Here is a 25,344-nt window from a genome sequence, read left to right as displayed (position 1 = left end):
GTTGGGCTGAAGAGTCGGATTCTATGCTGTATACTCTTACGCCTCTATCTCATCAGAGTTTCTTCAATTGCACTTCGCATTTTTGTTCCCTTTATCACCCAAAAGGCCAACAACACCCCTGGGTGCAAGCTACTTGCTGCAGAGCAATCATTGTGATTGGATAGAGTATGTATTGTCATCAGAATCCTGGAGCTTGATGTCAACCAGCACCAATGTTTATATGTAATCTTTGCAAGGACAATTAGGGATGGACTGCCTTGTCATCAAAATCTTATTTTACGTGCTGGAACTTTTTAAAAGATGCGCACCCTGACACAAACCGGAGAAAGATTTCACCTTTCACCTTGAGATCAATTATTTTATTTTATTTAGAGATACAGTGTGGAATAGGCCCTTCCAAGGTTTTGAGCCTCACTGCCCAGCAACCCCCGATTTAACCCTCGCCTCATTATGCGACAATTTACAATGACCAATTAACCTAGTAACCAGTCTTTGGACTGTGGGAGGAAACCAGAGCACCCGGAGAAAACCCATGCGTATGACAGGAAGAAAGTACAAACTTCTTATAGGTGACATCGGAATTGAACTCCGATCTCCGATTCCCTGAGCTGATTGCTGCACTACCATGGTGCTGAAATATCGCGTGTCATGAGCTGCTAGGCACCAGCTCAGCACGGCGTGAGGACAGAATCTGTGCTAACTGGGGCTGCAATTTACTGCCTACCTCTGTCACCTCTAAATATGAAATGAGGTGCACCTCAGGGCTGTGTGCTTCGCCCCCTAAGCATAGCTCCAATGCTATATTCAAGTTTGCTGACAACCCTGCTAATGTTGGCCGAATCAGAGCTGATGATTGACTTCAGGAGGAGGAAACCAGAGGTCCATTAGCCAGTCCTCACTGGGGGATCAGAGGAGGTGGAGAGGGTCAGCAACTTTAAATTCCTTGGTCCTGGGCCCCAGCACATAAGTGCCATTATGAAGAAAGCATGGTAGCACCTTAGAAGTTTGTGAAGATTCAGCATGTCACCTAAAACATTGACAAACTTCTATTGATGTGTAGTGGAGAGTATACTGACAGGCTGCATCACAGTGTGGTACAGAAACACCAAAACCCTTGAATGGAAGATCCAACAAAAAGTAGTGGATACAGCCCAGTCCATCAAAGGAAAGCCCTCCCGACCATTGAGCACATCTACATGAAGCGTTATCACAGGAAAGCAGCATCCATCATCAAGGACTTGTACCACCCAGGATATGCTCTCTTCTCACTACTGCCTTCAGGAAGAAGGTACAGGAGACCCAGGACTCACACCATCAGGCTCTTGAATCAGAGGGGATAACTTCACTCGCCCATCACTGAAATGCTCCCACACCTATGTGATTCACTTTCTAGGACTCTTCACCTCATGTTCTCGATATTTTTTGATAATTTATTATTTTTTTCTTTTTATATTTACACAATTTGTAGTCATTTGCACATTCGTTGTTTGTCCACCTGGTTGAGTGTGGTCTTTCATTAATCCTATTGTGGCTATTGGATTTATTGAGTACGTATTGCCATAAGAAAACGAATCTCATGGTTGTATATATTGATATATATGTACTTTGATAATAAATTTACTTTCTATTTTGGTTGAGCACCTCCACCTTTGGCGTCATTCCATCAGCCAGAAGGAATGGGAAGGGAAAATTTGGTAAAACGCAACGATACACCCCCTAGTGGCTAGATGTGGAACAACAGTGGAGTTTGCTTTCATTCTCTGCTTTCAATTATTGCGATGCACAATATCAACTATCCGACTGGAATGTAAATTAGTTTTTATTGAGTTACAGCTTTTATTTTTCAAAATTCAAAAAAGCATTTCTGAGATGTGGGTGTGACTGCATGGCCAGTGTTATTTGCTTTTCCTGAGAACTCAGTGGAGAGATAGCAGCTGCAGTTAGGATCAGATACATGTGGGCCAGACTAGCTTGTGGGTGGTAGGTTAATTTCTTTTTAGGATATTGGTCAACCAATTGAAATTTGGATGAACCAAAAGGGTCAGACCAGTTACGCTCACAGATCTCGATTTTGCAGATGACATAGTCCTGCTCTCTGACCAGATGGAGGAAGCACAGCAGCTACTGACAAAAGTGGAAATTGAGTGCAATAAAGTTGGACTTCACCTAAACACTAAAAAGACAGAGTACATGGCGTTTAACTGCGATGAAGGTACTCTCAAGTCCGTAAAGAATGATACCATTAAGAAAGTCTTTGACTACAAGTACCTCGGGTCAAGAATGATGAGTTCGGAGGAGGACATAAAGATACGGAAGGTGCTGGCGTGGAGGGCTATGAATGACATGAAGGAAATCTGGAAGTCGAACCTAACCAGAGGGCTTAAAAAGAGAAAGAGGATCTTCATAGCAGTCACAGAGTCCATTCTCATGTACGGATGCGAGACGTGAGCACTCACCAAGACAATGCGAAAGTCTCTAGATGGTTGCTATACACGAATGCTCCGGATGGCTCTTGACGTGAGTTGGCAATAGCACATGACGAACGTCGAGCTCTATAAGGACCTACTGATGCTCATCACTAAAATCGAGGCGAGAAGACGGCAACTAGCGGGGCACTGTCTATGCCACCCCGAGCTACCTGCCAGCCTAGTCATCATATGGGAGCCCAAGCATGGGAGGATGAACCCTGGGCACCCTCCCAAGACTATGGTCAACACGCTCCGAGAAGACAGCGACGCGGCTAATGTAGATGAACTGAACACACTGATGAGGGAGAGGGAGAAGTGGGTATGTCATCGTGCCCGATGCCGGCCCCCTCGGCCTGAGTCGATGTAGTAGTAGTAATTAAAATTTCATTAAACTAGCACGTGCGATATGCATCCAGAATTTAAAGTAAAGATTTTTTTCTTTCTCTCTATCGAGTAGTCTAGTACCATACCATTGTGCTTAGGTTTTGGACCTCAACACTTTCTCCCTTCTACAGGAAATTAAAAGTGTGCATCTGTATATGTGCACACGTGGTAAAAGAGGTAAAAGATCATTGATCTTGACAAACTGATACATTTCAAAGCAAATGGCTGTGACTACTGGAGGCTGCAGTAGCAAGTGGTTAATGTGACAATGCTGATGTTGGTGTCAGTGAGGTCTAGGTGCAAGGAGGATGTGGACTTCAGAGGACAGCCACGGTATACCCTCCATCACAAGCAATGTTTGCTAATGCTTGTGGCAACAATTAGGTGGAAGTTGTTGGGAACATGGCCAAGAGGTGGAGAGCAGTGGAAGGTACAGTGGGGGAGCAGTGAGAGTTCTTGCGGAACTCCCATTGGAGAGAAGATGAAAACTTCTTTAAACTTGGTGTACCTTGTAGAAACTTTGCAGAAGAGTAGTGCAGCAGAGCTGCAAGAGACTGCAGCTGCTGGAAGTATACCAGAACTCTGGATCCTGTTTCTGGCTGCACACCCACCCTTGTTTCTGAGCCCACGTGTTCTGAACCCCAATCCTGGCTCCACCCACATACAACCTGCCCACAGTCTGGCCTCTGGACTCAGCCACACTCCCAATCCTTAACAACTGGCACACACAAATTTCAACTCTGTTTACGGCAGAACATTGAGAGAGCAAGATGCTGATCCACCAGGATTCCTGAAGAATCAGATGCCGAATTACTGGATTTTCACTAAATTCTAGCGGCCTGGTCACAGCAAAAATAAACAATGGTTGACCTTCTGCGGTTCCTTATGAACTTCAAATTGCCTGTCACGTCTCCATATCAGAAAGTTTGTGAGCAGAATGAGTGAGGAAGTGTACTGCAGTATTTTTAACATTAAACCGAATTCAGCCAATTCTTGCCCTGGTAGCATGATACCAGGAATTAATTTCCTGCAACTCCTTGCAAGTTATCCCAAGAATGAACTTGTATTTTTACCAGGTACTTGGCAAAATTGAGTGTAAGTGGCGGCCAGCTTGCGGTAAGGAAGATCTCAGCAGACCCATGGGATGGAATGATGTCTCCACTGTAGACAGGGCACTTACTGGTTATTTTGACTGCATCAATGAAGACCTTCTAAAGATACCGGGAGACAGAAACGTGGCATCCTCTTCTACCGCCTCTAATGTAGAGGATACAGTGGTGCGCGGCAGAGTTTTGATAGGTCGGGGGCAGTGGAGGTTAAATGTAAACGTCGTGCAGACCTGCTCTCACCATGCTGAAGAGTGCGACCGATTTGTCACTTTAGCGGCGAAGCTACAACAGGTTTACTTGCACAAACTGTCAGATACATCAGCACGTCACAGAATAATATACTCGTACTATAGTGAGATACTCCCCGGCACTGAAGATGGCTAACAATGCAGTGTTTCACTCTCCAGAAAGATAGATCAAACTCTGCTGGACAGAGCAGCTGACACGACTTTGTCCAACATACTTGCTTTCATTCTGAAATACTTTACACACTCACGGGAAACTTAACTTTAAAACAGGAGGAAATACCTCCGCTCCGACAAAAAAAAAGAATTCGGCGGTGGGGGTGGAGTTGTTGAGAAAGGAGGCTAAATAGTCCCTGTTGTGTGTCAGAGAGGCGATTAGTGGAAAGCAGTTGATCGGGTTGAGGGGAAGCTCGGAGTGGGGTTGAGTACCAGGCGGCGGAAGGGGAAAGGGGTGGTGTGGGGAGGGGCTGCCGCAGACGCGGAGGTGGAGGAGGAGTGCGCGCGGGTGACGCGGCCGCCAGAAAGTTACTCCGAGTTTCAATGTCGGCAATATTGTAGCAGGGGCGGGTTTGTGGCCGCTGGTGCCCGGCAACTCGACTTTCTCCGGACTCGCTCACCTTATTCCCCAGCTGGCTTATATGAGGATTCTTACTCGGAGGGAGCTGCTGAGAGATGGGAGCCGGCCGGCTTTGGAGCCACTTTTGGGGCGTGCTGGGGGTGACTGCTGTCTGTACAGGTCAGTAGGCAAGGAGCTAGGGCTGGGGTGGTGGGTTGCTTGAGCGGCTTGAAAATGGGGCAACAGGTCAGGATCTGGTTTCAGGTGGTTTGAAGCACGGCCTTTCGCCAGCCTCCTTGCATCTTGTCCGGTTCCCTCTTCTCAAACAAACTTCTGACAGATTTCCATCGCGAGAACGTGGGTTCTCAGTGAACGGTGGTGGTGTGAAGAGAAGGCAGATTCGCGTCTCCCATACTGTATTGTGGCCCGTGTGAGCGCTTAAAATAGAAACGGCAAACTTTTCTGTTTGAACGCCGCAACATCGCTAGTTTTTTTTCGGTGCCCGGGATTTTGTACAACGACTCTCTTCATTCCCCCCCCCCACTTTCACTGAGGGGAGATTCCATTCACTCCTTCCAACCAGTGGTGGAGGCATTGAGTTTGTTTGCCTCTTCCCTCCACTTAGTAAAACTTCTGTAACAAATTCTGGTCAACTAAATTGAATTTCGTCACCGGGTTCTCCATCTTAAAACTCTGCCGCAGATCCCGGGGAGTAAATAAAATAAGTTTGCGCTTAGAGGAGTGGACCCCACTAGTGTTACCGTGGAGTATCTGCCCCCTCTCTCCTTTCCTTCACTTTTCTCTGCTGTTTTGTTTCTTTGCGCTGTTAAACTCGTGGAGTTTGTCGTAGACTTGGCACTACTTGCACGGCGAAATAGAGTTTAAAAAGTGGTTTCAAATCTGGATTCAGCCTGTGTCGGTTTGCAGGGGGCTCTTTCCCCTCCCCCGCTTCCCCTCTGTGATTTTTTTGGGATAAGGAAAGCTAGTTTTAAAAAGTTCGACGAATGGTATCGTCAACGTCAGGAAAGGAACTGAAAGATCACACGGTAGAAATGACAACGTGGAAACTTTTTTAGTCAAAAGCCCGGTGATTCATATTTACGCGGAACTGGTGTGTTGGGACCTTGTTTTTTAAAAACTGGAAGAAAAAATCTTTGCAGTTGTTTCTGTCGTGATTGGTCTGCAGAAAAAAATCGATTCATTAGTAGTGAACTTTGTAATCTTTGTTTTAAAAAATGAATGAACGCTCAGCATTTGTATCACAATTCAATGGAGAAAGTTGTATCTCCCTTGTTTTTACATTGGGGTAACACCTGGTTGGAGGGAACAGTGTGAAGTTCATGATTTGGCTGCATGAGGCTTCAGCTGTGTCGGTTTGATACGTTCCGATGCTATTGATTCGGCACACCCGCACACATGACATAAGTAGGCAGCGACACTGATTTCACTTTGTTTCAACGTGTGCGCACTCCAACGTTAAACTGTTCGGTGTTAACTTCGAAAAGTGTCCCAAGGGAGAAGGGAACTATTTAAATTAAAGTATGTATTTGTGGAAACTCCCCAAGGCTTACCAGTAAATGCTCCATTCAGAGCAAAATTTGTATTTTAAAAAAGTCTTCGTATCGCCTCAGTACGTCATTGGAGTGTGTTGTGGGACTTCACATGATTTCCTTTAAAGTTTGGTCAGTGTTGTATATCCTTGTTTTGGGAGCACTATGCCACACTTGGTGATTAATGGCCCTGGGTATAACGGTGTTACGTGTATCATCATAACAGTCACCAGAATAAGGGTTTGGCTCTGACTGACATTATTTCAAGATGAAGTGGGACTAAAGGAATTCTAAACAGATGGAGAATAATACTGCAGGGAACGAGGCCCCTCTGCCCAGCTTGTACATGCTGACCAAAATGCTGATGTAAGCTTGTCCCATTTGCCCATATCCCTCTAAAACATTTGGAATTCATATAATTGAGCAAAAATTAGTGGGAAGTTAGAGGATTGGAAAACTTTGCTAAAACCACCAGAAGGCAACTAAAAGTCATTAAGAAGGTGAAAATGGAATAGTAAGTTAGCTAGTCAATAATATTAAAGAGGAAACCAGAACTTTTGTCGAATACACAAAGTATAAAAAGGCAAGAATGGATATCAACTGCTGGAAAAATATGCTGGACAGGTAGTAATGGAGGACAATGGTTTACAAACTGAATAAATATTTTGCATCAGTCTTCACTGGAAGACAGTGCAGTATGGTGAAAGTTCCAGGTGTCAGTGGTCAAGGTTGTGAAGGCATTAGTAATAATCTTTCAATAATCATTAGATTCTGGAATGGTGCCAGAAGTCTGGGAAATTGCAAATGTCACTCCAGTCTTGAAGAAGAGAAAGAGGCAGAAGAAAGGAAACTATAGGTCTGACCTCAGTGGTTTGAAAGATGTTGGAGTCAATTATTAAGGATGATGTCTCGGGGTACTTGGAGGCACACGATAAAATAGGCTGTAATCAGCATGGTTTCCTCAAAGGAAAATCTTGCCTAGCAAATCTTTTGGAATTCTTTGAAGAAATTGTAAGTAGGATAGACAACATCAGTTGTTGTGTTCTTGGATTTTCAGAAGGCCTTTAACAAGATGCCACACATGAGGCTGCTTAACAAGCTATGAGCCCATGGTATTACAGGAAATATTTTAGCATGGATAAATCTGTGAATGATTGGCAGGAGGCAAGAAGTGGGAATAAAGGGAGCCTTTTCTGGCTGGCTGCCGGTAACTAGGGGTGTTCCACTGGGGACTGTTTTAGGACTGATTCTTTTCAGTTACATGTTAATGATTTGGATGATGGAATTGATGGCTTTGTTGCAAAGTTTGCAGATGATAGGTGGGGGGAGTAGGTAGTTGTGAGGAAATAGAGGCTACAGAAGGACAGACAGATTTCATGAATGGAGTGAAAATTCAAAAAACTTGGGAGTCCTTATGCAGGATTCCCTGAAGTTTGGTTTACAGGTTGAGACAGTGCTGAGGAAAGTAAGTGCAGTGTTAGCGTTCATTTTGAGAGGACTAGAATGTAAAAGCAAGGATGTAATGTTGAGGCTTCATAAAGCACTGGTGAGGCCTCATTGGAGTGTTGTGAGCAGTCTTAGGCCCTTTAATCTTAGAAACTGGAGAGTGTTCAAAGGAGGTTCACGAAATTTATTCCAGGATTGAATGGTTTGTCATATGAAGAGTGTTTGACAGCTCTGGGCCTGTAGTCACTAGAATCAGAAGAATGAGGGGTGACCTCATTGAAACCTATCAAAAGGTGAAAAGGTGGGAGAGTCTAAGACCAGAGGACACAGCCTCAGAAAAGAGGGGCATCCTTTTAGAATGGAGTTGAGGAGGAATTCCTTTAGCCAATGAGTGGTGAATCTGTGGAATTCTTTGCTACAGGCAGCTGTGAAGGACAAATCATTATGCATATTTAAGACAGGTTGATAGCTTCTTGATTAGTCAGGTCATGAAGGGATATGGGGAGAAGACAGGAGATTGGGGCTGAGAGGAAAATTGGATCAACCTTGATTAAATGGCAGAGCAGACTCGATGGGCCAATTTGCCGAATTCTGCTCCTATATCTCATGGTCTTATAGTCTTGTGTCTAATTGAGCAAATGTCTTTTTATTCTTGTACTTGCCTCAACCACTTTCTCTGGTAGCTTGTTCCACAGAGCTCTGCTTTCTCTATGAAGTTGTCGTCCTTTGCCGTCCTTTTTAAATCTTCCCCCTCTTGACTTAAACCTACTTTGCCTAACTTTGGGTTTCCTTTCTCTGGAGAGAAAAGACTGTATTCACCTTTTCTATGACCATCTTGATTTTATACATCTGGGGGAAGTTGATGAAGGGCCCTGTGTTCTGAGTCATCATGAGTTATTGCATACAAGTTGTAGACCAGCTCATTACTATTGTTGTTTTGCTTCCCAAAATACTACAACACACTATTGGAGAATTGGGACTGACTGATGTGTTAGTATCCTGTACTTTGTATGTAGGTATTGCAGGGGGTGGGGGTTTAATGTAGTCCACTAGTTGGGACTGTGTATCAGTGGGTGTTGGAGGGCAATGCAAACTGGACCTGTGTGTTGCAGCATTTGCTGAACGCAAAAATGGAGAATGTTGATGGTGGAAGTACATCTTGCCGAAATCTGAGAGTTTTTGTTAAGGACACAAAGCCTGCACAGAAAGCTCAATCTACTTTGTATAACCTGGGTGGTACGGTATTGCTAGTGACTCGGCTGCTAAGTTGATAAGGGACTTTGGTTGCAAGGAATGGTAGAAGATATGTTGAATATTTTCTGTTGGACTGAGTGTATTGAATGGGTTGCAGGAAGTAGAATAAAACAGTTATGCAAGTCAGGGAGGGGTTACTTGTGTTAAAATGTCTCCTTGTAAAGTGATGCTTGCCTTTTGTACTGCAAATAGTGTGGAGAGGTAGTGTTTTTGGCAGAAATGTAATTGCTGAGGATTTATACTGTGATTAGGCAGTGCTGTTTGTCTGTAGCTTCCTGAAATCAGACTGCAGTGTGATTGCATTTAAGAGATTATACCTTTCAACTGCAGGAGCCAGGTTTGCTTCTGAGCATGGACAAGATATGCCAAGAGGATATTCTTAATTATTCTATTTCACAAATTCAAAATACCATGCCAGTTTCAGACCTGATTCTGTTCCTTGACCAGGCCCCTTGTAGTTACATGGAGTATTGTCTTGAGAGGCAGTGCGCTGCAGTACTTATAAATGCATGATTGAATGCAGAGATCCTGAGGTGTTGAGCCAAGGAATGAGTGGGGAAAATCCTTGGAGCAAGGACCACAGGTTGCATTTCTTTCCTCCAATTTCAGAAGCTGATTGATAATAAGACAGCCCAAACCCAGTATTCTGGCCCCTTTCCTGATTTGGAAGGTACTTGTGTAAACCCCATTCCTTCCCTGGTTCTGATGTTGGTGTTTAAATCATTGTGTAGATTGTGTTTGACAAACCTGGAGTTTTCAACAAGTGCTTGCAGTTGTTAGTTCAGAAACATTACAGACGATGACATAACAATTTTAACTCTCAAGTTATTTCCTCCTTTCCCCCCACCCCAACCACCATTGCAATGAATGATAATATCTTAAAAAGCAGGATATTTCAATGTTCTCTTGCTCCATTGAGTGGAGTAAATTGTATTTAATAGTATATGGAAAGAGACATTGTGAAACTGCAAGGAAATGTCTGGTGGATTTAGAATGAGATTGTTTCATCTGTAGTTGATTTCTGTTTTGATATCCATGTCAGTGTGTGGTTCAGTTCCAGAGTGGTTGTTGGCCTTCTGATTTGTTGTTTGGTGAGTGTGACTCAAGGACCTGTAAGCCGAATAACAAGCCAAGTTTCATAATATCCTCACAGCTGAAGTCTAAGCAACACTGTATCAACAACTGAAGAACAGGATAGAAGAGCATTTTACAGGTCAGGGGTATGTTCCTGGTTTGTGGGGAGACCAGATTTACCATCTGAATGCCATCTGAGGGCCACCTGTGGAAAAACACAGCCAGATTCTGGTACCTTTGGTTAAGTATAAAACCCGAATGTTATTCTTCTGCACCACCCTTGACACATCTCCTGTCTTTAATTTTTCATGCCAATAGCTGCAACTTCTCTAGAAGTTAGAAAATGCTGGAAGTATTTGTCAGGCAGTATATGTGGAGAGAGCAAACCTTTCAAATAGATGATCTTGTTGTGTAAGTTGAATACTTTTAGCAAGTAGTACTTGAATAAAGACATAAGTTTTTATTCAATGTTTCCTCTTGGAATTTTTTTAAAGTGTATCAGCCAACCTTTGGAGAATTGGTTATTGAATGGTCTGTGCATTACCATTGACAATACCTGAAGGGCAAAAGTCCATTTCAAGCCATTCAAAACAAAATGCAAAGCTATCTACTTTCTTTTAGCTAAGCTGAATCTTCACGCATTTCTCTCATTTCAGGACACAATTCCCTATTACACAAATCAGTATATAGCGCAACTTCAGTTTTATATGGGAATTCATGTTTGTTTGTGACCTGTTTTATAAGAATAAAATCTAGGAGGGAGTGGTGCAAAGCTGTGATTCAAAGGTGCATGTAACAACTTTTTGAATGATCTCTTTGGAATGGGAGACAAGATTACCGCAGGATTGGACCCCAGTGTTGTACAAGGGTAGATTTGTGCCTAGCAGAAATGGACACTTTAAACTTATGTTGATATGGGTTTTGGTCTGGACCTGTGCCTATCAGAATCTTTGAATTAAGATGTCATTGAAGCCTTGTTCCAGATAACTGTGTAGATAGCAGAATTACACTCCAGCATTAAGGAGTGGGGAAATATTTACATTTTGGAGATGAGCAATAAATCTGATTATGTTCTTGAACTGGAACTTTTGCACTTTCAATGCACGAGGACTCCCAAATTCCTTGAACCTTGTACTTTATTTGAATTTTCTCTTTTTAGAAAATAATCTATGCCTTTATTCTTTCTACCCAAGTGCCTGACCATACACTTCCTTAAATGTATTCCATCTGCCGCCACTTTGCCCATTCTCCTAATCTGTGTAAGTGCTTCTGCAAGCTCCCTGTTCATCCACTATCTTTCAATCATCTGCAAGCATTTTTATACTGTGCTGTATTGTTATCGCTTCTGTTCTAGTGCAAGAAAGCCATCCAGGTCATGAGCGTTTTGTTCCATTTGTTCAGAGTCAAATTTATTACGCTGATGTATGTTATGAAATTTGTTATTTTGCCACAAAAAGACGATGTAAGATAAAAATTACTGTCAATTCCAAGAAAGCACAAAAAGAAAAAAAAGTTGAGTTTGTTAAACCACAGATGTGCCCAGTGGCTTGAGGGAACCAAAAGGGAGATGTCAAGAAAACCCTGCTCGGGCATGAAGGAAGTTTAAAGAGGTGAAACCAGAAGGCTTGTGGGTGTTTGGAAGTTTGATGGAAGGATAGAAGTTGTGGCATGCGAGTCATCAGGCTTTGTACCACTTCTTCAGGCATATCATGGATGGTGAGGGTCCTTAATGACAGATGCCATCACTTGATGTCCTGTGGTGGGGTTGATCATGCCTGTGATGGAACTGGCTGATTCTACAACCCTCGTGGCCTCTTGCCATCCTGTGCATTGGAGCTTCCATACCAGGCTGTGATGTAACCAGTTCGAATGCTCTCTGTCTTTCAAAATTTGCAGGTCTTTGGTGTCATACCAAATCTCCTCAGAAATTCTAGCAAAGTAAAGATGCTGATGTATTTTCAAATATACAACATCCACTGGTTCCCCTTTATCCACTGCTCTCATTTTAACCCCACAGAACTCTTGTAAGTTTGTCAAACAGGGCCAGCCCATCATGAATCCATGTTAAGTCCGCCTGATGGAATCATTTCTATCTAAGTGCCTTGCTATTTCTTAATGATAGCTTCAAGCAAATTCTTGACCACAGGTGTTAAGCTAACTGGCCTATAGTTACACAAACACAAGAAAATCAGCGGATGCTGGATATCCAAAGCAACACACAAAATGCTATAAGTATCTACCTTTTGCCTAGCAACACACATCAAAGTTGCTGCTGAACGCAGCAGGCCAGGCAGCATCTCTAGGAAGAGGTACAGTCGATGTTTCGGGCCAAGACCCTTCATCACCCAAAACGTCGACTGTACCTCTTCCTAGAAATGCTGCCTGGCCTGCTGCGTTTACTAGCAACTTTGATGTGTGTTGCTTGAAATTCCAGCATCTGCAGAATTCCTCATGTTCACGTCATACCTTTTGCCTATATTGTTTTGAAACAGTGACGGTCACTTGTTCTCTTCCAATCTGCGGGAACATGCTCACCAGAGTGTAAAGAATTTTGCTGGGTTTGCCACATCTTCCACCACTTATTTCAGTGCCTTGGGATGCTCCCATCAGGACCAGGGGACTTGTCTCGTTTTCGGCTCATTAGTTTGTTCCACACTACTACTTAAGTGATAATGATTGTAATGAGCTTCTCACTTCCCATCGTATCCATAATATCTCATTTTGGCATGCTAGACATATTCTCCACTGTGAAGGCCAACACAAAATAGTTGTTCAAAGCCTCACCCATTTCCACATTACCCAATATTAATTCCCCTTTCTCATCTTCCACTTCCGCTTTGTGTAATTATAAAGCTGCTCTCTGTTTTTATATTTTGTGCTTGTGGACATTCATGATATCTTCCTTTTCCTAATTGTTGGCTTAGTGGTTCTTTGTTGCTTTAAGGTTTTTCTAATTTTCCAGCTTCCCACTACTTTGGGGACTTCGCATGAACCTTTAGTCTGATGTCTTTTATTCCCTTAGTTGTCCAAGGCTGGCTCTCTCCACTCTCCTTGTTTTTAACTGGAATATACTTTTGTTGAACACCATGAAAAAATCTCTTTGAATTTGACTCACCCAATCTATGTGCAAGTTTAGGTCCCCCCATGACAATTCCTGTTCCACTCGTGTTCTTATTTTGCATGCAAGGTTGTTAACATGACAGTGCTCAACCAGCCACTCTGTCTCAATGCTGTATGTTGCCTCATTGCCATCTGAGATCCTACCAACAACAGTGAAGTCATTGGTGAATTGATGTCTTTTTTAAACTGTGCTTAGTTACACAGTATGTATCCTTGAGGTGTGAGGAGGAGTTGTTATTACCAGTCCATGCTGTTTGTGTTTCTCTTGATAAGGATGTTGAGAATCCAGTTGCAGTGGGAGTTTCTAAATCCCAGGTTTTAAAGCTCGTTGATTAATATCGAAAGGATGAATGATGGTGTTGATTGCTGAGCTGTAATCAGTAATCTTGTAATGTTTTGATAAATTGGTAGTGTGAAAAGATCAGGAACCTTTCAAACAAGAAAATGGTGGGCCTGCACCAAAACCTGTATATACGATAGGCACCAATCTCCATAGCAGAGATTGTGGGAGAGATTACAAGATTAGTTTCAATTGCTAGGAAAAGGTTAGTGACCACTCACTTTGCCTACCAGTTAGCTGCACAAGGCATTGATAACCGTTGCACGTCATAACAATATGTCCTTCAGTCAGATTACAAGGCTCCCAAAATTGTCAGATTTTTGGGAACCATTGGTACGGAGTTTCTATTCTTTCCCGGGACTTGTCACATGTCCTGTCTCAAATCAGTCAATGTGTCCCAATATCTTCTGAAAGCATTAGTTTGTCTCTGTATGAGTCAGTGTTAATGCTCCGCTGACTCTGGAAATTCCACGTTTACCTTTGCTGCTGCGCATAAGCCATCTTATGGGAAAGCCTGTTCTCACATTGCAAGCTTCCTCAAAAGTGTGAGCCACGGAGTTACAAATAGAAACAGCCCATTGCCCTATTGAGTCTATGCAGACCATCAGTCCCCCATTTTGGTCTTAAACTAATCACGTTTTATTCCCTTCACATTATTCCTGAACTTGATTACTCATCTGCATGCCAGGGCAATTTGCAGCGGCTAGTTGGCCTACCTGCCTACACGTGGGAGGAAACTGGAGCACCTGGAGAAAACCCAGAGAATATACATTCTGTGCATTGATACACCAAGTGAGTAGTATTGAAGCTAACTGCCTGAGCAGTGAGCCAGTAGCTTTGTAAGCTGTATTGGGCCTACAGTGGGGCCCGCCATAAATATAGGTCCAAGCTGAACGAGTAAGGGTCCCAACATCAGCTGCAATCATTTGTTCTTTAGCCCTTGAATTTGGCGACAAAGATACGTCTAGTTAATTTGATAAAATCATTGCCTTTACAGAGAAATTTGAGAATAAACTGCCTAGCTTCCAATTCTTTTTGTGTCTTAATAATCTGCTTTTAAGTATTTGGAGTAAGATCCTGATCAACAGATGACCTGGCTCTTTGCTTTCCTCTGGTCTATAGGTTTCCCACACAAAGTGCTTTTGTATAAATGAGCAGAAAGTCCCAGGCCAAAACTAAGGAAATTGTAACAGCATCTGTCCTTTGTAAGCTGCAAGTCTAGCCATTTGGGAAGTGTTCAATATTCAGTCTGCAAAAATGTTGGGAACTTCACCAACTTCTGAAACTGTGTGCTGAAACATGAAGTGTTGCTACTTTCCTAACAGTGAAAGTATTCAGGCTTTGCTGATAAGCTCTTGTAGGAAGGTCTGAGCATCAGAATCAAGTTTATTCTCACTGACTTGTATGTCGTGAAACTTGTTGTTTTGCAGCAGCAGTACTGTATCTGAGGTGGGAAAAGGAGCAGTGTGGGGTGAGGGAAGGGGTGCGTGGGGTGGGGAAAAGAATTGTGAGACATGGTGACTGCTACTAAATTGAATGCTAAAGATATTTTCAATACCATTCTCAACTGCAGGATTGCATAGCTCAACTGTAATTGTATGTTGTGCCTAAAGACTCAGCTGGTAAATGATTTTGTACATTTAACTCATCTGGACAACAAATATGTTGCCCTAAGACTGAGTCAGGGAGGTGCAGCACTTCCTCCCATTATAACCATCTTTCTAATGTCGCTGTTCCCTGTCTCCTTGTCATGGTTTTGGAGAGGGTGGATTATCTTAGCTGAGGTTCAGGGGATCGGGGGAGTGAAGGCAAAACAGGGCTGAGTATATTGCTCGAACAAGAGTGGGACTTTGGAAAAGATTCCAGGAAAATAAATGAAGTGTTGATGCTACCAAGAAACACAGAGCAGGATCTGCTTCAAATGAAATGAAGTTTTGCACTGATTTGACGATGTTTGTTGCTGACCTCAATTATGTATGGCAGGAGAGTTCAGTTCTTTAGTTATGCCTACCACATTTTTGTCCCCATCTCAGTCAGTTACTGCTGTTGATATGCAGTGACTGATCCAAGCAGAAAAGTTCAGCTGTGTCATTGAGGTGAGAATATGATTTTAGGTTGGTTGTGATTTCCTACAAGGTCAGCTTGCGTGACATTACTCTTGCCTGAATTTCCTTCATGAATAATGTTTGGCCAACCCTTTGGAATTAAATGCATCATAGGGACCTTAAGAAGAGAAAATTGGTGGGCTATGACATCTGTAGGCACTGCATTTAATATATTATCTGCTTACCTGTATTCTTCTCCAACATTAAGCATCTAACAAAATAGAACCCAAGTTTTCACTGCAACTTTTTTTTGAGCCCCTGTTTGATACTCAGTTTCAGGTGGCTTTAATTTTGGTGCCTTATTGATAGGATTGGAATGTAGTGACACCAAGTGGCAAGATTATTACAGCAACCTACAAGTGGGTCCTGTCACATTCCTCTGCTCAAAATGCCAACTACATTGGTTGATGTGGTCACAAACCAGACAAACGGGTTCCAGGCACAAACACTGGTTTGTGAGACAATGGTTAATTGCAGGGAGGAACAGCTCTTTGTGTTGGTACTGGTTTATTGTGATAAGGTACCAAGATGAATCACAGTAAAGGCGGGTTTATTTTCTCAGTTTCAGGAAAGTTAATTTCTTTTTACCAGGCTGCTCCAGGTTGGAAGGTTTTTTTTTTGTTGCTATTAGTTGAATGGTAGGTGAACAGTAGAATCTGTGGTGGTGGGGGAGGTGGGGGTGGAGAAGAGAAAGTGGTTGATGGTTGGCCTGGGTTAAAAGACTTGTTCCTGTGGTGAATCTGTCTTAACTCTGAGACTAATGGGTGATAGGTGAGGGGTGGGGCTATTGTTCAAACCATTTATTGGCAGTTGAAATAATGTAGGATTGGATGCTCCTGTTTTGTCCCACTCAGCTAGTGACATTCATTGTGTAGTTTTTAGTTACAGGATGTGGATGTTAATGGCAAGGCCAGCTTCGATTGCGTATCCCTAAAGCTCATGAGTTGGTGGTGCTGAGCTACTATCTGCAACCAGAGTTCTTTTGGCTACTTTTCTGGGATGAAGCTGTTGAAGGAAAAGAAATATTTTTACATCAGATGATTGTGACCTTGTTCTGCATTTGTCTTCCTCCCACTAACCTTTAGCAGCCATCCCTGTCTATCTCCATCTGTCTTAAAATTGTTCTCCGATTTGCTTCCACCACCCTTTGGGGAGAGAGCTGTAAACACTCTCTGAAAGAAAGAATCTTGCCTCCTCTCTGAATTGGATGGACGACCCCCCCCCCCCCATGAAAAGAAACTTCCATCCTGTCATGATCTCTCAATATTCTGTTCAAATCCCTTCCCACTTCCCAAAACTCTGTCAACTACTTTACTGGCCTGTCCAGACTTTCCTCAGAAGATGTTGAGTTTAGATACCAATAAAGTGAATGAAGACTTGAGAACCTGCTGTGCTACAGTTGCAACGTTCCACTAGTCGTTAACCTTCCATGGTAGGAGGCTGAGGGTTTTAGACATGTTGTGGAAGAAGCTTTCCCTGTAGTGATGAATGTCCCACCAGCCTATGATGCAGTACTGGTGCAGGAGTTAGGAAGTATGAAGGATATTGAATAGGTGCAAGTCAAGCAAGCTGCTGCTTCCTACAACCTGCCAAGTTTTGTTGGAACTCCACTTGTTCAGGCAAGTATGAGGTATTAGGTCACAATCGCCATTGTCATTTCTGTTTTGTGGATGTTTGAGGAGTCAAGCTGAATCACTAGATGCAGCATATCAAGCGTCATATCTGCCTGTGCAGCCACTAGGTATTAAATAACTGAGGTTTGATGGAAGTAATGGGGGTGTGGAAACTTGGTTAATGGAGGGAATATAGTTGTGGTTAGTGTTTTGGCATTAGAGGAACAGAAAAGGTGATGCCCAAGAGAAATTTTGATCAATGCCATTGAGATTTTAGGTAACAAAAGAAAAAAATTAGGCAGTGCATCGCTCCTTCATTTTGGTGGCAGATATATTTTGGCTGAATGACTGACTATGTGAATGAAGCAGATATACTCCGAAGCAGTTTGTTGTCAATTTCCAGATATGGTACTGTATTAAAAAAATGTAAACTGAGATCTGTTGTCAGCCTGAATCTATGAATCTATGTGATACTTGTTTGCTCCATTAGTTGACAGGAGAGTGAAGGTAAGAAGCTGTATTTGCTGCTGATGATTTATTAAGTTGGAGGCAGATGCTTGGGTATGTGTTTGCTGAAGCAATTCACTGACATCTTGACTTGCATTGCATTGAAACATGTATATTGTCAAAAATATTCATAGCAGCAGGAGCAAACATGCAGCAAAGGAGCACTATTCGCAGCACTGAGCAGTAATTTTGTGTGTGATGCTGTAGTTCGATGTTCTGTCGTCTTCCTGCTGCTCAAGTCACTTTCTGTGACTGGATGGTCGCCTCACTGCAGTCCTGAAGAGAGAATATCGGCAGTTAGGCTGGAAGCTGAAAAGCAGGGCTTTCAGGACAGTGGTGTCTGGATTGCTGCCTGTACCAGGCACCAGTGAGGTTCCAAATAGGAGGATTTGGCAGATAAATGTGTGGCTGAGGAATTGGTGCAGGTGGCAGGGTTCAGATTTCTGGATCATTGGGATCTCTTTTTGAGGAAGGTATGACCTGTACAAAAAAAGACTGGTTACACCTGAACCTGAGGTGGGTTCAATATCCTTGCAAGCATGTTTGCTAGAACTGTTGGGGAGGGTTTAAACTACTTTGACAGGGGGTGCGAAAAGCAATGGATAGGGCTGAGGATGGGGCAGTTGGTGTGCAAGTAATGCAGTTGGAGATTGGCAAGTACAACGTTGTGGGCATCACTGAGTCATGGCTGATAGATCATAGGTGGAAATTTAACACTCAAGGATATGCATTGTATCGGGAGGACAGGCTAGGAGGTGGAGAGTTTGGGGTGGCTCTGATTTTTAAAAAAAAAAAGAAATCAAATCGTTAGAAAGAGGTGACATAAGATCAGGATACTTGTGGGTAGTTAAGAAACTGCAATGGTAAAATGACTCAGAATTGTATATTCTGAACAGTAGCCTGGATGTGGGATACAAATTAGAATGGGAGATACAAAAGGCATGTAAAAGGACAATGTTGCAATAGTGATGGGGATTTGAATATCCAGATAGATTGGGGAAAGTTGTATTGGTGCTGGATCCCAAGGGGAGTATTTGTAGATGGCTTTTTAGAGAAGCTTGTGGTTGAGCCCACTAGGGGAAAGGCAATTCTGAATTAGGCATTGTGTAATGAGCCAGATTTGATGAGGGAGCTTAAGGTAAATGAACCCTTAGGAGAGAGTAATTATATGATAAAATTCACCTTTGCGGTTTGAGAAGGGGAAGCTAACTCCAATGTATCAGTATTACGATGGAGTAAAGGGAATTACAGAGACATGAGAGTAGCTGGCCAAAGATGATTGGAAGGGGACCCAGGCAGGGGTGATGGCAGAACAGCAATAGTAGGAGTTTCCATGGGCAATTAAGAAGGTGCAGGATAAGTACATCTCGAAGATGAAGCAGTATTCTAAAAGGAACGTGAGGCAACCATGGCTGACAAGGGAAGACAAGAACAGCGGAAAAGGGCAAGCATATAATACAGTAACAATTAGTGGGAAGGTAGAGGATTGGGAAAACTTTTAAAAACCAACAAAAGGCCACAAAAAAAAGCCAGGAGGAGGAGGAGGAGAAAGGTGAAATGTGAAGGTAATCTAGCCAATAAGACAAAGAAGGATACCAAAGAATTTTTCAGACATATAAAAAGTGAGTAGATTTTAGACCACTGGGAAATGATGTTGGAGAGGACAAAGAAATGACGGATGAACATAAGTATTTTGTGTCAGCCTACACTGTGTAAGACACTAGTAGTATGACAGAAATTAAAGAGCATCGGGTGCAGAAGTGAATGTACAGTAGTTGGTACAGATAAGGAGAAGGTGCTTGGGAAACAAAGTAGATAAGTCACCTGGACCAGATGGCCTACACCCCAGGGTTCTGAAAGAGGTCGCTGAAGAGGTTGTGGAGGCATTAGGAGTGATCTTTCAAGAATTACTAGATTCAGGAATGTCTTGGGAGGACTGGAAAATTACAAATGTCATTCCACTTTTTAAGAATGGAGGAGGGCAGAAGAAAGGAAATTATAAGCCAGTTAGCCTGACTTCAGTGGTTCAGAAGATGTTAGAGTCCATTATTAAGGATGAGGTTTGGGGATACTTGGAAGCACATAATAGAATGACCCTAAAGTCAGCGTGGTTTCCTGAGGGGAAATCTTGCCCGACAAATCATGGAAATTCTTTGAGAAAATAGCAGGCAGGATAGAAAAAGGAGAGTCAGTGGATGTTGTTTACTTGGATTTTTCAGACGGCCTTTGACAAGTTGTGGACAAGATGAGACCCATAGTATTACAAGAAAGATACCAACATGAATAGAAGATTGGCTGACTGGCAGGAGGCAGAGTCAGAGTAAAGAGGACCTATTCTGACTGGTTACCGGTGACTAGTGGTGCTCTGCAGGAGTCTGGATTGGGACAGCTTTTTGCATTTATGTGCATGATTTGGATGATGGAATTGATGGCTTTGTGGCCAGTTTTGTAGACGATACAAAGATGGGTGGAGGTGCAGTTAGTGTTGTGGAAGCAGGGAGTCTGCAGAAGGAATTGGATTAGATTGGGAGAATGGGTAAAGATGTGGCAGATGGAATATAGTATAAGGGAAGTGTGTGGACATGCACTTTGGTAGAATGAGCAACAGCTATTTTCTGAACAAGGAGAAAATTTAAATATCAGAGTTGCAAAGGGACTTAGGAATCTTTGTGTTGGATTCCATAAAAAATAATCTTCAAGTTGTGGTGACAAGAAACGATTCAGATGATATAAAATGTCAGAAGGGAATTTCCCTCCTTGCAAGCAGTTTTGTAAATTTAATTTATCCTTATGAGAAATGTAGCTGTGTGAAAACCCTATAAAGGTTGTCCAAGTACTTTTAACTCCAGTGTAATCTTAGTTTATTCAAATTTTGTCCATGAACTCCTGAAACACAATTTTAACAATGGGAGTAAACCGTACATCCACAATCATGAAATGCTTTGAGAAGTTGGTCATGACTAGACCGAGCTCCTGCCTCAGTAAGGACCTGGACACATTGCAATTTGCCTAACACTGCAATAGGTCAACAGCAGGTGTACTCTCAGTGGTTCTTCACATAGCCTTAGACCACCTGGACAACACAAACACCTATGTCAGGATGCTATTCATCAACTATAGCTCAGCATTTAATACCATCATTCCCACAATCCTGATTGAGAAGTTGCAGAACCTGGACCTCTGTACCTCCCTCTGCAATTGGATCCTTGATTTCCTAACTGGAAGTCTACAATCTATGTGGATTGGTGATAAAATCTCCTCCTCCACTGATGATCAAAACTGGTGCACCTCAGGAGTGTGTGCTTAGCCCACTGCTCGACTCTGTATATACACATGACTGTGTGGCTAGGTATAGCCCAAATACCATCTATAAATTTGCTGATGATGTTGGTAGAATCTCAGATGGTGATGAGAGGATGTGCAGTGGAGAGGTGTCACACAACAACCTACAAACATTAGTAAGACGAAAAAGCTGATTGTGGACTTCAGGAAGGGTAAGATGAAGGAACACCTGCTAATCCTCCTAGAAGGGTCAGAAGTGGAGAGAGTGAGCAGTTCCAAGATCTCTGAGGATCTAACCTGGTCCCATCGACTGTACCTCTTCCTAGAGATGCTGCCCGGCCTGCGCGTTCACCAGCAACTTTTATGTGTGTTGCCTGAATTTCCAGCATCTGCAGAATTCCTGTTGTCTGCAGATTTCCTCGTGTTTGCCCATCATATCGATGCAGTTTTAAAGAAGGCAAGACGGTGGCTATACTTCATTAGTCTAAAGAGATTTGGTATGTCAACAAATACACTCAAAAACGTCTATAGATGTACTGTGGAGAGCAGTCTGACAGGCTGCGTCACTGTCTTGGTATGGGGGTGCGGGGTGGTGGCTACTGCACAGGACGAAAAGAAGCTGCAGAGGGTTGTAAATTTAGTCAGCTCCATCTTGGGTACTAGCCTACAAAATACCCAGAACATCTCCAAGGAGTGGTGTCTCAGAAAGTCAGCGTCCACTATTAAGGACCTCCAGCACCCAGGGCATGCCCTTTTCTCACTGTTACTATCAGGTAGCAGGTACAGAAGCTTGAAGACACACACTCAGCGATTCAGGAACGGTTTCTTCCCCTCTGCCATCCGATTCCTAAATAGACATTGAACCCTTGGACACTACCTCACTTGTTTAATATATATTATTTCAGTTGTTTGCAAGATTTTTAATCTAGTCAATATAAATATAATTGATTTACTTATTTTGTGTTTTTTTTCTATATTATGTATTGTATTGAACTGCTGCTAAGTTAACACATTTCACGTCACATGATAATAAACCTGATTCTGACAGTATTGACTCCTTTTGACTTGCTGGATTCCAGATTCATTTACACGCATAGTTGGACCAACTGGATGCATTTTAACCGCAGTTCCTCTAGCACATCTGGTCCATGTCTCTTTATTGCTACCCCATTGCTGCCAAAATCCAAATTCAGACATTGTATCAATTTATGAAATGTTCTTTTGAGTCATCAGTCTCAGATTGCAGTTGAGATTATTGTAGCTGGCATTCTTGCAAACATATCCCATTGTATCAGCTTCTCCATCCTGAGTGAATGCTGTTGGCGTCTCATGTCTTTGCATGTTTTTGATGCTCAACTCTTAAATCCTTTCAGAGCTTCAGTTGTGTTGTTTTAATACCTCTTTGGTGTAGCTCTCTGTCCCTTTTCAACTTTTTGGGGTTTTTATTTGACTTCTTTTAAATGTCTCAGCATTGCTGACACATTTCAGTCATGTTCATATGAATAATGCGTATGTTGACAGTGTTCTGGAAGATTATAACAGTAATAGCAGGAAACCAAGATTAAACTGACCAACTGTATATTTTCATTTGATGAGATGCTCGTGGTTCTGTCTGGACCACCACTGACTGTACAAAGTCAATGTTCCAGTGGAAGGTTGATAACTGTACCACATTTGGTTTCCTTTGTAGTTTTGGTGGTAGGCAGCGGTTAAGTCAGAACACTTAGAAAAGGCCAATTTTAATTAACTCTTCTGTACTTGACTGTTGCCCTGTTAGGTTTCTGTTGTGCATAATCTTGCTTAAAATATTTGAGGGCACTTGAGGTGCTTGAGACTGGCAAAGCAGTGCACTGAAAAGCAGGAAGTGGTTTTGGGTGAGTGGCCTTCTCAGCTAACATGGTGTGAATGGCCTGTTTTTGTGCCACAAATGTCTGTGCTGTTAACTGATGTGATTCCTGAGAGCTGTGTATTTCCTTCGGTTTGAAGATGAGGAATTTGGGGAGTGAACCCTCTCTCAATCTCTTAGTGTACTGAAATTAGTTTTTCAGCCCACCATTTCACTTTGACCACCAGCTGCCTTTCTACACTGATCCCTTTTATTAGCACCAAGTCAGTAGCCTTCTCTGTCAAGGTGATTCAAATGCTAGTCTCTATATTTGTTCAATGTTGTGATTGCCTGCATTTACCATTTGCTCAAGTGTGGTCAGATTCTAACCAAAGACGGTGGAAAAGGTTCTTCATTAGATCTGCTCTGTTTTGGAGAACTTTCTTAATATACAAAGGGCAAGTACAATCTTATTGAAATGCAAGAGAAAATCTGCAGATGCTGGAAATTAATGTGTTGCGAAAATGCAAGGGATTTTTTTTACATTGTTATGTGTATGCTGAGAAATATGCTGTTTATGCCACTCGTACTGGAGCAGACTGTACTAAGTAGGTCTGAAGAGTTGCTACAGAACTTTCTCCCATTCTTGAATGAGTGTCTGTTGTCCTGTCTGGGACAGAAATGAGCTCAGTAAGGCTAATGGAATTTCCGTTGGTTTATTTGTTAGTAACTATGGAGTTAATTTTAGCAGGAAAAAACCCTGCTTGGTTATCTATGAGCAGATAATGAGGTGTGAACCCGAATTCATTCTCTTTTGCCACATGTGACAGTTGGGGTGGGTGGTTGGTGGCACATAAACAATTTGTAGCATCCTGTAAACTTGCTGTGGTTAACTAATTCAGAACACAATGTAGACCTTTGAGATGGTCATTTTAGGGTATTTTATTGTGAGGAGAGAAATATTTAAATTTGTTGTTAAGTCGAGTCCAACTCTTCGTGACCTCATGGACTGTAGGGTCCATAGGATTTTCATGGCAGGACACGGAAATAGATTGCCAGGCCTTTTCTTCACAGATACTGCTGCTGCCCAGGTTGGGACCTGACTAGGTTTGAACTCAGGGTCATCTGCCTTGAAGTTCAGTTCTGATACCACTGCCCAACCGGCGGCCCAGTATTTAAATACATACCAGTACTGGGGATTGACTCCAGTGCTGCAGACACTGGCTTTACGAGCTGCATTCCTTTGGAGTATGCAAGCCTCTCCTTCACATGTTCTACCAGTGTGTTGTCACTAGTGCAATCTTCTATGTGGTGGTGTGCTGGGGCAATGGCACCAACATGGATGATGCCAACCGCCTCAATGAACTGATTAGAAAGGCTGGCTCTGTTATAGGAGTCAAACTGGGCACACTAGAGGCTGTGGTAGAATGGACCCTGTGGAAAATCTTGTCATTTCTGGGCAATGTTTTTCAACCTCTGCTTAGCAGAACAGAGGAGCAGTTCTAGTAATTGACTAAGACAACTGTGCCATTTGAGGTCATTCTTACCCTCGGACATTAGGCTCTAAAGTGGAAAAGGGTGGCGAAAGTGAACGTAGGTCTCTTGGAGGACGGTGGGGGGTGCGGGGTGGAATTGATACTGGGTAATGAGGAAATGGCTGAAGCTTTGACTATTTTGTGTGTGTTCACAGTGGAGGACATGTCTAATATTCCAAAGAGAGATGATATGGATGCAATGGGAGGTGAGGACCTCAATACAATAGCTTCACTAAAGAGGTAGTGCTGAGCAAACTTGTGGGCCTGAGGATCGACAGGTCCTCTGGTCTGGCAGATTGGAAGAAGGTGAATGTCATGCCACCGTTCAAAAAAATATGCAGGTAAAAGGCAGGTAACTATAGGCCAGTTAGTTTAACACCTGTATTTGGGAAATGTTTGAAGCCATCATTAAGGAAGAAATAGAAAGGCACCTGGAAAGAAATGGATCCATCAGGCAGTTGCAGCATGGATTCAGCAAAGGCAAATCCTATTTGACAAACTTACTGGAGTTCTTTGAGGATATAAATGAGTGCAGTGGATAGAGGGGAACAGAGGGACATTCTTTATTTGGATTTCCAGAAAGTGTTCGGTAAGGTGCCACAGAAAAGACTTGTCCCTGAGATAAGGATGCATAGAGCTGGGGATGATGTATTAGCATGGCTGGAGGATTGGTTAGCCAATAGAAAGTAGACAGTTAGGATACATGGGTGTTTCTCTGGTTGGCAATCAGCAGTAAGCGGTATGCCTCTGGTCGGTGCTGGGCCCGCAACTGTGCGCAATATACATTAACAATCTGGAAGAGGGGACTGGCTGTAGTGCATCTGAGTTTTGCTGATGATACTAAATTGAGTGGAAAAGCAAATTGTGCAGAGGTTACTGACAGTCTGCGGAGAGTTGACTGAGTGGACAAGGGTCTGGCAGAAGGAGTACA

At 42.8% G+C, this 25,344-nt stretch overlaps 1 protein-coding gene across 1 annotated transcript in view; it reads left to right on the top strand.

Annotated features, from left to right (window-relative positions):
• Positions 1 to 4,689: 4,689 nt before the first annotated feature.
• LOC140206132 (uncharacterized) overlaps positions 4,690 to 25,344 on the top strand; it is a 189,587-nt gene continuing 168,932 nt past the window's right edge. Inside the window, exon 1 of the mRNA XM_072274341.1 lies at positions 4,690 to 4,942. Coding sequence (XP_072130442.1) covers positions 4,879 to 4,942 — 64 coding nt within the window. The 5' untranslated portion in view covers positions 4,690 to 4,878. The remainder of the gene's footprint in view (positions 4,943 to 25,344) is intronic.

Source organism: Mobula birostris, chromosome 12 (assembly GCF_030028105.1).
Source record: "Mobula birostris isolate sMobBir1 chromosome 12, sMobBir1.hap1, whole genome shotgun sequence".
Taxonomy (NCBI): Eukaryota; Metazoa; Chordata; class Chondrichthyes; order Myliobatiformes; family Myliobatidae; genus Mobula; species Mobula birostris.
This window is presented reverse-complemented; position numbering and strand designations above follow the sequence as displayed.